Source organism: Arvicola amphibius, chromosome 9, assembly GCF_903992535.2.
Source record: "Arvicola amphibius chromosome 9, mArvAmp1.2, whole genome shotgun sequence".
NCBI lineage: Eukaryota > Metazoa > Chordata > Mammalia > Rodentia > Cricetidae > Arvicola > Arvicola amphibius.
Genome location: NC_052055.2, coordinates 93,713,321 through 93,730,686, shown reverse-complemented (window position 1 = coordinate 93,730,686; position 17,366 = coordinate 93,713,321). Strand labels below are relative to the sequence as shown.

At 41.4% G+C, this 17,366-nt stretch overlaps 1 protein-coding gene across 1 annotated transcript in view; it reads left to right on the top strand.

Annotated features, from left to right (window-relative positions):
- Positions 1 to 17,366, top strand: part of Aff3 (AF4/FMR2 family member 3) — a 464,423-nt gene that overhangs the window by 324,566 nt on the left and 122,491 nt on the right. Inside the window, exon 9 of the mRNA XM_038343070.1 lies at positions 5,612 to 5,663. Coding sequence (XP_038198998.1) covers positions 5,612 to 5,663 — 52 coding nt within the window. The remainder of the gene's footprint in view (positions 1 to 5,611; positions 5,664 to 17,366) is intronic.

Genomic DNA, 17,366 nt, shown 5'->3' with positions numbered 1-17,366 from the left:
AATGGCAAACAACAGATGAAAATGGCGCAGTGAAGCTTGCAGCTTGTCTTTACCAGCTACATTGAATAGCCAAAGCTACACGGTAGACTCTGGTAGCTAGCCTAGCGGAGAGACGGGCCGCGAATGCATGGGAATTGTCACGGTGAAGCTAGCACAGTGGCCAGTGTGGATAAGCATCTGTCTTGTGCTGGAATACTTGGGGTGGGAAACAACGAGATTACGTCTCACCTCGCATCATGTACAGAAGTTAACCTCGGGTGTTTTTCAAAGACCAGTAAAGCTGTGCTTTTAGAGGGCGGTAACGGAGCATTTGTGTCTTATTTGTGTCCTCGGCAAATGTGAAGATGGCAAAGGAAACTGTTGGCAAATATCATTTCATTGAAGTTAAAAACATAGTTCAGTCAGAAATACCAGGGGGAAAAGTAAAAGGCTAAACGCTGTGGTGCTTTCTCTTATTATTTAGGCTTATAGTTTGTGTTTGTGGTGCTTAAAAGGTCACCATGTGTGTTGGGACAATAGCTCACTGCATTGAATCAAAACTGGATTTTATGAAATGGTACAAAAGAACCAGTACAAAATCTGGGTCTCATTGGTTCTCAGAGACATGCAGGCATCACAGTGAAATTCCGTTCCACACTGCGGTATTCCCTGAAGGATTGTAAATTTCGACTTACTAGTTTGGGACATAGCAAAGCCCCGCAGTCCAGAGCTCCTAGTGTTCTGCAGGGAAAGGTGTTCATGAGTGTTGCAAATGCACCATTCATATGGGTTACTGTATACTTCTGTAGCTAGCTGATGCTGCTAGCCACAAAGTTTAACCAACCCAGGGATGTGTCCAGTCCTGAAAGCTGTTCTTGAGCGTCAGAAGTAGGTCTCTGAAGGCCAAGTGGCAGCATGACTCCTTTCATGTAAAGTGTAGGAACAGCAGTGACTGAGAATGTATTCCTGGGTGGTGAAATCTATCCAGAAAAGTAAGGGAAGGTTTAACTGGAATCCTCTTTCTAGGTAGCTGGCAGGAAAGAGAATGCAGTGTGCTAGCCCCACTCAGGAGGCACAGGAGTGTTTGTGGAGGCTTATTTCCAGCCTGGAAGGTTTTCTCATAGTCCATTTTAATATTTAAAAACTGCCTATACACATTCATTACATATGCATTTTATGTGCACTAAAGGTACACACTGTTTAGAAATCTTAGGAAAGGCCTGGCCTTGACTTGAGAAAAGCTAACCTATGGAATGATGAACTGTAAGAGCGAGAACCACTGGCCATAGGTGCCAGCAGCATTTACATTATTCAGATGAGAAGGAGTTCCTTCCGTATGAGTCATCTCTTACTCCTTTGTTATTTAATACTTGTATTATATTGAAAGTGCTCGTTATTGGTTTATAGTTTCTGTAATTGACCTATAAGCAAATGGAATGATTAATTCATTAACTAAGTTAAGATTTATGATGGCTTATTAATGATTATGATTAAACAAACTATTTTAAAATTTGACTGTGAAAGATATACCTAGTGTTGAACAAGAAAGGATGAAAGGAAAAGACATGTGGGTCCTCACTTTACACTGTATAAAAACAGAAGCCAAGGGCCTACAGAGATGGCTCAGCTGTTAAGAGCGGTTGCTCTGTTCCCAGCACCCACATGGCAGTTTGAAACTGTCTTTACTCAGTTCCAATGGATCTGATGCCCTCTTTTGGTCTCTGCAGGCATTGCACTTCTGGGGTGCATGGATATGCAACCAGGCAAAACATCCATACACGTTAAATAAAAATACATAATTATTTTTCAAAAGAAGCTGATTAGTCAAGAAATAGGAGATTATTCTCTATTCTTTCTTCAGAACATATAAATCTTTCTCTTTCTTAATGTGAGAAATAAAAGATTAAACAAACTTAAAAGTTAAAAGCACATATTAGAAACAGCTGAACCAGTGAAAATTATAGAGGGGAAATTTATTACATTAATGAGAACAGATAAAATCTAAAGTAGATACATCTGAAATTATAAAATATTTGTATTTATTGGAGTAATAATTGAAGGATAACAGAATTAAAAACACGAGTGAAGTTGCTGGGTTTTTTTTTTTTTATTCTCGAATTCTCAAACTATGAGCGTGAATTCCCGTGATGGACAGTGAAGAAAAGTCCAGCACAGACAGATGTTCTTTTGTGAAAATTTCAGCAGAATACAATTCTATCTGGGGGACCTTTTCTAGTATTTCAGTAATTTCAATAACATTTCAGTTAAAAATTTAAAAGCAAGGCGTAGTTCCTCATAATCTTCCTAGAAACTACATATCTGGCAGTTTTTCTTTTATTATCCTTTTTACTTTTTAAATTCTCTTACAGTTTTGATCATTTTCATTCTTCTTCCTCGAAGCCCTCCCAGGTCTTCCCCTCCTCCCTTCATACCAACTTCATCTTCTTCCTCTTCCAAAAATTAAAAGACAAGATATCAGATCATAACAGCAGAACACAAAGAGCACTGGACTCCACGTGTCCAAACTTTTCTGTCGGGAACATGGCCACTATGACCCCAGCAGTGCATTTGGTGTCTCTAAAACAATCTGAATTAGATTTGGGTTTTTATCTTCACCTCTGCCAGGCCGAATACCAGGCACACAAGAGCCCTCAGTATGTGTAATCAGTTAGAGAGGAAGCTACTGTCATTGAGTGTGCTGTTGAGTGGTTGAGCTATTTCGTGCCTCAATGTATATTCATCTCAATGGTGACTGTACTGTAAAAATTTTAAGCTACCCTCAGCCCAATGTTCTACTTTCCATTTTAGTGACAGGCATCAGAAGACTCATGTAAAACTGAAAACATGTATCATACACACACACAAATGGTGGATAGCTGGAATGACGGACAGAGGGAAGGAAGGGAGGTTGGGTGGGTAGGAAGGAAGGGAAGGAGGGATACAGATGGATGGATGGATGGATGGATGGATGGATGGATGGATGGAGGCTTTGTGAATAAAGATGCTTGTTACCAAGCCTGATGACCTGCACTCAATCTATAGGATCAACCATAGAAACCTAAAAGTAGAAGGAAAGAACCAACTCCCACAGATTGTCCTCGAACATACCTGCCATGGCAGGCATGCCCCACCCCCCCCCCCACACACACACTGAATAAATTGTAAAAAGGGCTAATATTATATATATTTTGCATATGTACATATATACATTTTCACATATATCTGTATGTTCCTTTCTGTGGTTCATTTTCCCCTTCTCTCTGTGATTCTATTTCTTTGTGCAAAATGACCACCCTGTACTTCTGCCTTGTTTTTTAATGAGCAATGCAGACTCCCTCCCTAAGAGACCAAAGTGGTGGCATCCAAGAGCTACCTTGAAGGTGACTCCCAGTAGTCTTCTTTGTGGGGTGCAGGTATCCGCTTGCCAATTCTTGGTCTTGAGACTTGGTTATCTCACCTCTGTCACTTTCCCTTGGGGCCTGATGAAGTAGTGACGATTTTCAGTAGCTCAAGCCCTTGAACGTTTCAAATGAACTTCGGAAATTGCATCACCTAAACTTTCAAAGATGTTGGGGGTTTAATTTGCTTGTATTTTCTTCCTGAAAGACAAAAAAAAATGTATTCCCCATCTCAATCTTGGTCTTGCTTTTCCCCAGAAAGGGTCCCTCTTTTTGAGCTCTGAGGTTGCCGAGAGCAGCCACTATCAGACTGCTCCTGTAAATGTCCCTTTTGGCCCTCCCTATTCTGTTTTCCCTGTTGCCACAACATAAGTGCTGCTAAGAGCAGAGATAATCAGCCGCAGCTTTGTCCCCGTGCCGAAGACAGCCCACGATGCCTCCAGCCCCCAGGTCCCATGTGCAATCCAACCTGGGTCCTCTCAGCCTGTGGGCTACTTGGCAGCATTCTTGGTCAAGGTAAAGCATTTACTCAGACATCCAATCAAGGTCTTCCTTTGTCTCATAATGATTTTGTTCTCTGACGTAAACTGTTGGAAGCGTATCTTGTCTAGTCCTCCATCACAATGGTGCTTTGGTGTAACTGCTGGCAGCTGTTCCTCGGGAAATGTAACCCACTTCTGCAGACTCAGGGGACGGGGAGGAGAGTCAATGGATGTGAGAAGAATTAGACCCTCGTTTAGTTTTGTCTTGGGTAATACAGGTGCTGTGGCTGTAGTTTGGGATTGTGACAAGAATGGGGGTTCTTCTGGGAAAATGATTCTGGAAAGTACTAAATTAGGTTATTTTCCAGGCCACTTGACCAGACCTTACATGTCTCCTAAATGAATTTACCACTGCTCTGCCCAGAAGACCCAATCTAATAGAAAACTCAGGGTGTTAGAGCAAAGCACCAGTCAGTTGTGTCTGCTTCTAGCTCAACATGGTTTTGCCTGGGTCAGGAACCAAATGGTCTACTTGGTATCAACATAAGTGTTTGGGCTTTTTTTTTCCTTTCCTTTGGACGTGCTTGGGACTGAGTAACTGTCTTTTGTGAGAGTTCTGGCACAGCAGAGACACGCAGCAGAGTTATATCTGAGATAGCTGTGTGCAGCTATCCTCCCCTCCTCACAGTTGCTTCATCTCCCGTAGGAAAATACAGGGTGGGCTTTTGAGCTCAGTCAGGACAGTTTCTTTGGGAGGTTCGCTGTGTAATCCAGGAGGTCATTCCCCAAATGATGCCACAAGCCAGTGTTGGGATAGGATAAGTGTTCGGGTAGAAGGAGCTGAGCAGAAGCAGAGGGTCCTGGAAGGTCAGGCTTGATTCGAAAGCAACAGCAAAGAAGGATTAGCTGCTGCCGCTGGACCCATCTCCTGCCGCTCAAAATTTTGTGCTGGGTTTCTGCAGCTATCGGCACTGCAGAGCCATCCGTAGTAGCCATAGCATGAACAGCTTTTTTTCCCCTTCTGCTGCCACAAAACCAGAGGAGCTCCTTACAAAATGAGGGTGCACATTTCAAACCACAGTTGGCCCAAGATTAAGTATTACCTTATGCCTGTTGTGAAAAGAATTTGACTCCTTCCAGACTCCTAAAACTAAATCCCCAATAGCCACATCCCGTGGAGATGCTCTTTTACTTGCCTCTCAGATGGTCAGAAAGGATTTCTGGTTTATATCTTATACGGTTTTTATTGGGAGCCCCAAAATCTGCTGCCAGAGTTCTCCATGGGGTGAAATTCTTGGACATTTCATGGCTATGGCTTCAGTGCTCTGTGAAATTCTCTCCAAGTTCCAATTCAGCCTGACCCCATTTGGCTTGTGTTAGCAGAAGGGATCAAAGTTCAGAGTGCCTTGGATGTACAATGCTAATGAATTTATTTCCTTAAACTTTCTGTAAAGTGTGGTGGAGAGAAACTGATTCCATCTGTAAGATATTCATCTTCTGGCAAGGTCTGCGCTCCATGTCTCTGTTTGCAAATAGCTCCTTGGTACCTACTCAAGGCTCTGTGCCTGGGCAGTTGTATTGCCAAAGCGAAATTATTTTTCACATTCGGTTCCCAAACAATAAAAGATGTTTTAAAAGCCTCCCGCTGCCCATTTTGAAAGCTTGTTAATAGGAACATAGAAATATGTTTAATCTTAAATCTTAAGGACTGGGAGACTGATGTTGGTGTTTTTTCTCCACTTCCTTTTTAAGAGAAAGCTGACGCGGAGCCGCAGAGTCCAGACAATGGCACATCGAATACATCGTAAGTGTCTTTCACGTTTCTCTCTGAGATGACTGTTCTTTAATATGCCGTATAAAATGAAACAGGACAAGTATCTTGTAGTGGTGGTAATCATAGCGGAAGGAGGCCCATGGTTCTCTTTTTTCATGATAATGTCTTTTTAAATGCTTTCGGGTACAGACACACTTTGAGGTTTTATGCCTTCGCATTGAAAAGGAGATCTTGCAAATGCAAATGTTCTTCTTTATAAAGTGGAAATATAATTAGACTAGAGAGTGTGTACTAAGGGAGGATGGAGATAAGCCCTTTAAAATTTGGCTGGAAACTTTTAACACTGACATAAGGTTTGCTGAACTTTCTACACATACTGGAAGACATTCTGTCCCACATGCCCGTGAAGTACCCAAGTCATTTAAAAAAGCCTGCCATCTGCAGTCCCACCTCCGAAATATGTGGCAAACACAACTATAGATATCTCTGAGATCTCAAGAGCTCATTGATGTTTTCAAGTAAAGTATTTCTTAAACATGAGAAAAGACATTTAGAAGGTGTCTCGTTTTTGCATTTTTATCTTTCCCTTCTCAGTACTGAAAGAATACATGTACGTTTTTAATGATTAATATGATAGAACATTGAGATCCCGGAGCTCGGGAAGCAGCTCAGTTGGTAAAGTGCTGAGACATGCGGTGTGAACTTTGAATCTCAGCACTGGGGAAGCGGTTATGGACAGATGTGTGGAGCTCAACAGCTAGTCAGTTTCGCCTCTGTGAGCTCCAGACCAGCGAGTGGCCGATGTCCAACAGTAGCGCTATCATTTCTGTTATCCGATACACCAGTGCAGTACATAATGGCAGCGAAACCAGAAGCGAAGGAACGGCCATTTCAGCCTCATAAGCATCCGTATGGTCTTCCTCCTTGAAAACGTTTATTTTGATCACCTTTGGGGAGTGAAAGATGTTTATTATAGAAACGACTTTGTGATTGTATCTGTTCCTGGATCATTGCTTCCCTCCTAAACACCTGACGCACTCTTGATCAGCAACTACAGTCTGTGGCACAGATTTGTCCTATCTTTTGTCCAGATCTCTTTTTGTCTGTAGAGCTCCTCTGGCTTACGCAGGGTGGCTGGATGTTCTGTAGTAGATATGACTATAGGTTGTGTCTCTCACGATACTACTCTGAAAGTTCTAATGAGTTTCATTGTATTTTCTCATGAAATACTAGATATGACAGTTCTAAATGCTTAAAATGTTACTAATCTTTAAGTTATGCTATAGAACATAATGGGAGAAGAGTTTTAATGCCATCTGGAGGCATTCTAGAGAACTGAAAAGGGTAGAGTCACTGAAAATTGTAGTTATTTTGAGTACAGTTTGGACGGGATAAAATGTACAAACTGGAGTATGCATCCACCAGTAGACCTAGTGGTGAAATAGCTGGGTTTTGTCATTTGATAAAACATCGATCATTATAAATGTAGCAGTCTTTCAAATTCTTAACAAAATCATTTCCTAGGTAGACAAAATAGCATCAAAAATATGTTAGTAAACTGTCCGCATACTATACCTAACTTCACATATTTTTAAAATCTCGTTCACCAGACACCAATTTACTCAACTAGTTTGATGTGTTGTTAGTGGTCTTCTTTGTTCCCTATGCTTTTCTGTAGCATCTGCTCCCTAAAATGTCAGTTTCCACTGTCCAGTGCTTTGTGTCTCCTAATGTGTAAAAATAAGTAGGCTGTGTAAGGAGTTAAGTTTAATCCCTCTGGTGATAGGAAGTCCTCAGCCCACCTCCCTGCCTCTTCACTCAAAGCGGTCCGTTGTCACTTGCTTCAAGGTTGTCACTCAAACCAGGTAACAGAAAAACAGAGCTGGGGTTGCAAGGATCTGTTAGACGTGGGGCATTGTGGGCTTGAGTCTTGAGAGTCTCTCAGAGCCCTTCGCAGTCCTACTGTTATACTCAAGCAAGAGGAACACTGTGACAAACAGCGCAAGGATGCCTCAGACGTAGGTAGGATTGATACTCGTGTAGATGATATTATATGCACCTACTCACATGTATATGTACATACTTACATAAACAAGCATACTCAGACACACAAATATATACCCCTCATTCGTGTTTTGCTGTGATAGGCATAACAATAACACTGCCCACATCACATATGAGGAGTCTGAGGATCAGAAAGGTTTCCCAATTTAAAGCATAAATTAGGGCATAAATGTGCCTCCCTACCATACTTAGGAATGTATAGTCTTGAGACAAAGTCAGGCCATGAATTGGAAACAAATTTTGAAAGTGTTAAACTAATTTTGTTAGCGGTGAGTACCAGACAGGCTGGTTATAAAGTATCACAGACTTGATGGCTTAAGCAACAGAAATGTATTTTCACACAATTGGTTCAGGGGTTCTGACTGTTGGGAGAGAGGGCCACCTGCATTCCTGGCCTTGTGTCCTCACCTCTCCATTTGTCTTCCCAACATCTCCTTCCTCCTTGCATGCATCCTTGTCTGTGCCCCTTTCTGTCAGAACACCAGCCACATTGGTTGAGGCCCACCTTGTTAATTTTAGGCCTCACCCTAAATGATATAAAAATGGTTTCATTTTAATATGATTCCTTCCATAAAGATCCTATCTCAAGATGAGGTCATCTTCCGAGAGAATAGTTTTGGTCTGAAGAGGAAATGTCCCACATGGGTTCCAGTTTTAAATACTTCGTTACCTCTAGCTGGTAACACTAGCTGAAAAGGCTTTGGAGACATTCACACTGGGACTTAGCTGGAAGATGTTCACATGGTAGAAAATCCTTGAGAGGATCTTGTTCTTGTCCCTTCTTCCCCTTTCTCTACTTGCTGTTCACCATGAGGTAAGAACCTTCTTTGCCAAGGGTTCCCACTGCCATGATAATCTGCCAAAGCTCATGCGACCAAACAAGTATGGGGTGACCCTCTGAGACTGTGCACCAGAATAAGCAATTTCCTCCTTTAAACGATTCTTTCAGCTGTTTGTCACAGCTATGCAAAATAACCAGCACGATACTAAAGTTAGAACTTCAGCATATGGATTGCTGGGGAGAGGCAAGTCAACCCATAACACTGAAGGCCACTTAGGGAAGGGAATGCTTAGGAGTTAGAATTTGACTGGAACAGAATGTACAGGTTTCAGAGAATGGGCAAAGGGAAACCGCTCGAATAAAACAGATGAAAAGTTACAGGCTCTACAGCGGCTGGAAAGATTTCAACTGTGGCTACAATTGGGCAAGGCATGGTGGGATGCACCTGTAGTCCCAGCACTTGGGAGGCAGAAACAAGAGGATCATTGTGAGTTCAAGGCTATTCCTGGTCTGTATGGTGAGTACCAGGACACTTAGAAGCCACAGGTACATAGCAAATCCTGTCTCAATAAATATGTGGCATTGGGAGTCAGAGCACATTTTCTAAAGCATCCTTCTTCCTTGCTAATTATAATGAGCTTCAGACGTGCATTGCATGGTAGGACAAAGAAATTGGGGAAATACCTGAGATTTCCTTCAGGATTAATGATCCAAGGATTCAAGAAGATGAAAAGAGCAATTTAGTATTTAGACACAAACAAAACCATAAATATCTGTGAAAGAGTTGTGGTTACATTAATGACAGGAAAATTCATGATAGTTGAATTCCCTTCCTCTGAGTATTTGAGAACCATCTGAAGTCTAAATTATTAAGGCAAAGTATAGAAGATCTGATGCAGAAAGGAAGCAAAGTGAATTGAGTGAGGACTGCATCTGGATTGCCCCTCCTCTGGGGACACTCAGCCACTCATGAGAAGCAGAAAGAACTCAAGGAGGGAAACCACACTTGCAATGGTGTGAGATGTCAGAGGATGAAGTCCCCAGTTGTGAAAGATCATGGCCATTAGGGGAAGAAGACATCTCATAAAGAAAAAGCCATGAGAAAGGGACAGTAGTGTGTAAATCCCCCAAGTGCTTTCATGGCTCTTAACTTGCACAGTTGGGGAGAAGATACCTGTGAGCACAGGAGGAGACAATAACTAGAAAGCTGAAAGGGACCAGCAGAGATGGCAGCTACTGCCTCAGTTGTGAATTCAAATCTCACCCAAGATACAGGTTTTAGGTAAAACTTAAGTTTTCCTAAACCCAGAAGGATCTAGCTTTGAGAGCAAATTGAGGCTAGAGAGACAGGTCAGTGGTACAAAGCACATACTGTTCTTATAGTTTGGGTCCCAGCACTCAGGTCAGGCACTTCACAACACCTATAACTCCAGTTCCAGGGCATCCAGTGGCTAGTTTCATGTCAGCCTGACACAAGCTCAAGTGACTGGAGAGGAGGAACCCCAATTAAGGAAATGCCTTCGTAAGATCAGGCTATAGGCAAAACTGTAGGGCATTTTCTTAGTTAGTGATTGATGGGAGAGGATCCAGCCCATTGTGAGTGATACCACCCCTGGGATGGTAGTCCTGGGTTCTATAAGAAAGCAGACTGAGCAAGCCAGTGAGTAGCACTCCAACTTGTCCTCTGCATCAGCTCCTGCCTCAAGGTTCCTGCCCTATTTAAGTTTCTGTCCTGACTTCATTTAATGATGAGGCATAGTGATGTGGAAGTACAAACAAAATAAATATCTACAGAAAATATAAATATATGATTATATAAAAAATGCTTATTGCAATGAAAAAATGATATTTTGTAATTTGTGTATATGCAAAAGCATCATAAATGATGAGGGTACTACATTTCATGTGAAGTAGCACAATATTAAATCTAAGTACACTATAACTATACGTAGTGCAGTGCATGGGGATATCACTAGAAGCAAGTATTGATTGGACCTTATCTAAAAAGTAATTGCAGAAATTTTAAAAAATAGATTAACACAAATGATGATACCACAAAAAGTCCAGAAACAAAAGACAGACGATAACAATAGAAAACTAGTAAATCTAAGTCTGGTTACCATGACTGTATTAATTGTAAATACATCAAAAACTCCAGCTTAAAGGGAAAATGTCACGCTAGCTATAAAATCAAGACTACTTATTGTTCACACGTCCATACTTCAAATATAAAAATACAAATAAATCGAAGCCTTGAAACAAAAAAAAGGAAAATAAGAAAAGATGAACTGTTTATGTAACAAATGCAAGAAAACTGGAGCAAATGTCTTCATACTACTGCCAAATAGTCCTTAAGACAGAAGACATGATAACTGTAAGACATTGAAAAAGGACATTTCCTAGTGCTAATGAGGAAGATAGGATAGCCGTAAATTTGTATGTACAGACAGACTCAAAAATATGGCAAAAACTAACTAGGCCAGCATCAAAGTTATGGACTCCACAGGGGCTGAGAAGGCTTACACTGTGGTTGCAACTGGGCAAGGCATGGTAGGACACACCTGCAATCCCAGCACTTGGAGGCAGAAACAAGAGCATCATTGCAAATTCAAGGCCATTCCTGGTCTGTATGGTGAGCGCCAGGACATTTAGAAGCCACTGGTACATAGCAATTGAGAGAAATATAAGTAAAAGACTAGTTTGTGGACTATATGTGGGCCACTCTGCCCTAAGTGTGCAGACAGTGCTATACACCCATGAAGTACAAACACAGACTCTTCCCAGAGGCACAGAAATGCCCGTTGCGGCTGGCCTGGCGGTGAGCAGTGGAAAAAAGTCTCAGCTTCTGAGTATGAAAATGCCGTGGCTCATGCTCCATCTCACACAAAGTGATTGTGTTGTAAGTCCCTGGAAAGAAGTATCATTTAAACCTCAACATTGAGACATTAAATAACACTTGTAAATATTCTTTGCATCGAGGTATACATCACAAATGAAATTAGGATGTAATTTTAACTGAACAAGGATGAAAGTGGAGTTGATGAAAAATATGTAAAGTTCATTAAAACAGTGAGGACAATAAGAAATTTAAGACTTTACTTCCTTATATGAGGAAAAGCCAAGGTCAAGATCAGTGATTTAGGTTTCCATATTAATAAGTTAGAAAAATAGGGATGACTAAGCACACATACTGTTCTTTCAGAGGGCACAGGTTCAGGTCCTAGGACCCACATCAGGCAACTCACAACCACTTGTACCTCAAACTCCACAGAAAATCTAACACTTCTGGCCTCTGTGAGCACCTGAATTCGTGTGCATGCACTCACACACAGACACACAGATACATACACATGTGTCTAAAACTAAAATGGTTTTTTTAAAAAAGATAAAAATTATGAAATTCATTCATTACCTTATATGCTAACCAAAAAAGTGATAAAAATAATCAAAGAAGAAGAAGCTAAACCTAAGATTAATAGTAAAACATATAATAGAAAAGTAGAGATCACCAAACAGTACGAATAATTAATAAAAAATCTTTAAGGGTTAGTGAGATTTACATATTGGCAAGATTGATCTAGCAAAAAAGAGAAAACACAAATTGCCTTCACGAGCCATGAGAGAAGACAGCTTCACATCTCCTATGAATCTTTAATTAGTAATAAATAGATATGAACCACTACTTGGGAATTAATTTGACAACTTAGATCAAACAGTTTTCTTGAAAAAGAAATAGAATTATCATAATGGTCTCAAAAATCTGAATGCTGTGTTGGCATTATTAAATAATCGAATCCACAACCAGACGACTCATAAACAGGAAAACACCTCCAGTGTCAGATAGCTTTGCTGATAATGGTCATATTTTTAAATAAAAAGTGCTTATCACCAATGAAACACCATCAATGAAGTAGCAGAATTCCACAGACTCGGGAAGTAAGAGAAAGTAAATCCAGTTCATTGTATGAGACCTATGTAACCGGACACCAGAGTCAACTTAGCCATGTAAAGAAAGTTGTAATCCAGAGTGCCTCATAAAACATTATGCAAAATCTTTAAAGCATTAGCATATCCAATCTAGTGTTCAGGAAAAGGATATAACTTATTATGACTAGGTAATATTTACTATAAAAGTATATGGTTTAATGTTAAAAATAAGTTAATGTAATTTACAATATTGATAAAATAAAGAAGAGATATAAGTGGGTACAGCAAAAGTACATGACAGAACAAAAAGTTAAGTCCCATAAATGAATTTTCTTAAAAATGAGTTAACTAGGACTAATGGGAAATATATTCACTCTGATGACTGGAATCTATAAAACATTAAGACCTGCTTCTATGTTGGTCCAGACATTTTCCTCCTAAGACAGAAATCCAGCAGTGCTATCTGTGGTTGTTGCCTCTGTTTGGCATTCTACTGGAGATCATCGTCAGTACCAGAGGACAAGAAAAGGAAATCATGGGCATAAATATTAATGGAAAACTACCACAAAAGCAGAGAAACTAGATAGTTAACCGTAGGAGCCTTGATGAAGAGCAAGGACCCAATTTCAAAACTTAATCATGATAGTAACTTTAACATAGTGTAATACTGACTTAAGAAGACAGATCTGTGGAGCAAAGCAAGAGTCTGAAGGCAGGCCACACACACAGTTGCCCTTCCACACAGGGAGCAAAGCAGACCAGCCAGAAAGCCAAGCCTTTCACCAAATGATACCAAGAGAGCCAGTGAGGGAGCGAATCTCCCGCCACATGCAGCCGAGATGGGTTACAGACCTCAGTATAAAACTGAAATGATAAAACATCCAGGGGAAATCATAGCACAGTACTGCCACAGCCTGAAATAGACGGAAGTCTCCTACAGAAGTCATAAAAATGGACAACAGAAAGAAAAATCCTAATAAATTGGCCTATAACACGGGGAAACTATTCCATCAAAAGAACAGGGCAAGCCAACGCAGTCTATAACCTGGCAGATGGCAAATTCAGAAAATATAAGGAACTCTGAAAATCCCCATAATAAAATAATGAACATTTTAAGTGGGAAAAATCCTCAGCGATACCAGAGAAGATATGCAAATGGCCACTAAGTAGGTGAAAGGGTGCATGTTACTAATTATGCTCCTAGGGAAACACGAATTAAAGCCACAATGAGACACTATGACCTCCTCGATTTTTGTGAGTTTAATTAAAATAACTGACAACGACCAACAAGCAGTGGTGAAGTTATGGAGTGATGGAAACTATCCAATATGGCTGGTGTAAAATATTTAATAATTTTAAAGCTCTTATAGACAAACACTGTGTGACCTAACAGTTATTTGGGGGGAATTAGCATAGGAAAAAATATGACCTTAAAAACATACCACCTTAAAGAGATGCATTTATGGCATCGTCATTCATAATAGGTAAAAATCGAACACCTCCAATACACAAATGGCCACTAAGAATATGAAAGGGTGCGTTTTACAATTTAGTCTTATCCTAGAGGAACATACATTAAAACCACAACGAAACACTATTACGTCTCCATTTTTATGACTTGATGATAATTGGCAACACCAAACAAACAGCGGTGAATGTATGGAGCGAAAGAACCTATCTACTTCGCTCTAAATAAATAAAGTGGTAAAGACAGAACTCAAACATGAGACTCCAATCTTAGGAGCAAAGTTCTCAGCCAGTGTCCCACTGGCTCAAAGCCACATGTGCTCCTTCAGACAAGGTAACCATCCTGGGAAAAACAACTCATAGTGTAATCCCTGAAGAGGATGAGGCCAGAGTAACGCTAGATAGTCATCGCAGCGAGAGAACCCCAGGACCCTGCAAAGACCACAGTTAGGCGAATTGCTGAGCTGGCTTTTACGGAGGGCTGCCAGACAAAGAGAATGAACACTCAAGTCAGAGGCTCAGGCATGCAGACAAAACCCCAAGAGAGTGTTCTTTTACATTTGTGGATGTCCCTCAATTGGCTAACGTAAGTATGCCTTGAAAGAATGAAGATTAAAAATGACCTTCCTAAATCAGGGCGTTAGGAGCAAACAAAAGGGTTAAACTCCTAAGAGTTAAAAAAAAAAAAAAAAGCCAAAATGAAGCAGCAGGAAATGGCCCATCCAAGTGCCTACATTGTACAGAAAAGAGTTGGAAGTTATTATAAGCTAGACTAAATTGCAGCGACCCATGAAATGTTCCTTCTTCAAAAGGTAATATATGGAAAGTGCCCATTACCAAGCCGGCACCCAATAACTCATTGTTACTGCCATTATAACGGTATTTATGGTGTATAAAAGCTTGGAAACAGCCCTGTCTCTGTGGCTGTTCAGAGCTTTATTAGAAGCTTAATTTATTCTTTAAAACAAGTAGAGAACTTTGAAAGAATGAAGGGTATTAAAGACAAAGTGGCAGAAAGTTTTTTTTAAGGGATTTCCAGTGAGGCCAGGGCTACCAGTGGTCTCCAGGATAGCGAACAGAACAAACTCCTCCCCAAGCCATCACAGCACAGAACCCCATGACTATGCCTCTCTCCAGAGAGAATGCATGCCCGCCCGGGGAGGCTGTAGACCAACTCGACCACTGACTTCTCTTTAAAACATCTTGCCAGGCGTGGGCATCACTGACTAGGGATGTGGGCCTGGGTGAGTCTACCTTGGTATGTAGCATGCTATCTGCTATCGAGCTCCACTATTGAGCTTGTTCACAGGGTGGAAAGTGCCTGTTTGGAATTTCCATGCTCATAGCAAAATTACCTTTAAATTGTTAAGAATGTAGAAAATGGCTGCTAATCGTATAAAGAAATACGTCACGTATACATGTACACTTAATAATGAGGTTACACAAACTGGTCAGCTAATCATAGAGAGATGAAAGTCTATTGGAGAATGGCCCCTCCTCAAAAGCGCAGGACATTTTCCCCCTGAGAAACTTGAAACCATGGTGATGTTTATTTTGGCTGCAGCAACCTGTGTGTAAAATGATGAATTGTGGCTGATCTTTCAGCTTATTAGGTGTCTGTCCCCGGAGACCTCCTTTCTGTATCTGTTGAAATGATTTGCCAGTATCCTGTTAGCTGGAGAGCTGAGAAAGCCGGGAAAGCACCGCTTGCTGGAAAAGACTGGCCAGATCCTGTTTCACCCACTCTCAGACACCAACCATGAAAAATGAGCAAAGGGCTCCTCAGCACCCCCAGACACCCTCAGACCACTCAGTGTATAGATGCCAAGCTAGATGAAGGTCTATGAAGGAGCATGGATCACTCAAAGGCCACCACGAGCAGCCTGTGTGCACCAAAGAGTTATCAGGGCTCGGTACCCACTGGAGGAGAAAATATGCCAAAGTTGTCCATTTTGCCTAAGAGGAAGACAGGGCATTAGGTCGTCTTGGTTCAGCTCTCATATGATGATGCAAGAATGCTAGTTATAAATTGTGTCCTCCCAGAGCAAGACTAGAAACGTTGTCTTCTGTGATCTCATACCTGGCTGGAGGCTTGGACACAAGGGTCGGTAGAGAGAAGCCGCTAACAAAATTAAGGAATCCATTCTCCTGTTTGATTCTCTGGGGACTCACATGTCTCTTCCTGGGTTCTTTCAAACATACTTATTTTTTTTAGAGGTTATCTAGGTTACTCAAGGTTTTTTGGTTGTCTGTCTTCTGGACCTTGTAATGTAAGATTTATTATCCTAGCCGGTTTTAAGTGTATGGTTTAGTAGTATGAGGTGCATTCTCGGGGGTTTGCTCCCATGTTCATCATCTGACCCAGAGCTGAACTCCCGCACTGGCTAAACTGCAGCTTCCCATCTCACGGCTCTCAGCCCCAGGTCCATTCACCTATATGGGGGTTCAGCCCCAGGTCCATTCACCTATTTGGGGGTACTTTTGGATGAGTAGAAAAACATAGTGGTTTTTGTTTGCTTGTTGTTATAGCTGATATACTCAAGTTTAATCCATATTGCCACATGTGGTATAAACTCTTCCTTCTCAAACCAAAATAATATTTCATTGTGTGTTGTAGACTATTCCTGACTTGTGAAGCCTCAAATTGCAATTTTTATTTTTTTTTAATCTTGGCGGGAGGGAGAAGACAATGTCATATGCCATGGCGCGTATATCAAAGGACACAGTCTTTTGTAGCCTCTGCATATGCGAGGCTGGCCAGTCTGTAGACTCGTTCTTTAAAAGACCTGCAGGGCTTCTCCTGTGTCTGCCCTAGCATCTCATGCTTGGTGCACCGCGGTTACAGATACGTGCTTCTCCATCCAGCTTTGCCTGAGTTCCAGGGATCAGAACTTAGCCTCTCACTCTTGCACAAGTACTTTATCCACTAGGTCATCTCCAGAGCCCTTGCTCTGTGCAACACAGCCAGGACAGAGCTGGCCTGTCCACACCCAGATAGTACTCCCCAAAGGGCCCAAGAACATCTTCATAGGACCTACAAAAGTTTCAGCTAAAAGAACTGAAACCTAGAAAATTTTAGAGCCTAGTCAGGCTTGTAAAGGAGCCGTGTGGGCTCTTTGTGATGGGAGAAGGTTTCTAGTGACTCCTGAGGAGACCACACACACAGCTGGTGATGGGCATATTACTACAATGGACAGTCCCCTAGACTAGAGGAAGGTGTGGCACCTTTCTAATGAGCCCTTTCAGCCCACAGAGACTGTCCTGGCAAGCTTCAGTTGCTCTGAGTCTTAGTGACCTTAGCAGATGGTAACTTTTTTTTCTTGGAGGAGACACTTGGCTGTAGAAGAGTATGTTTCTTGTTACCACTTTTATTGGCTGTTGTAGACAATAAATAATGCCTGACATTAATGGGTTGGTTGTGTTTTCTCCTGGCACAGCATTGTCTTTCCTGCAGCTTCTTCGTGCTCTTTTGTAGGTGCCTGCCCCGGCCCCAG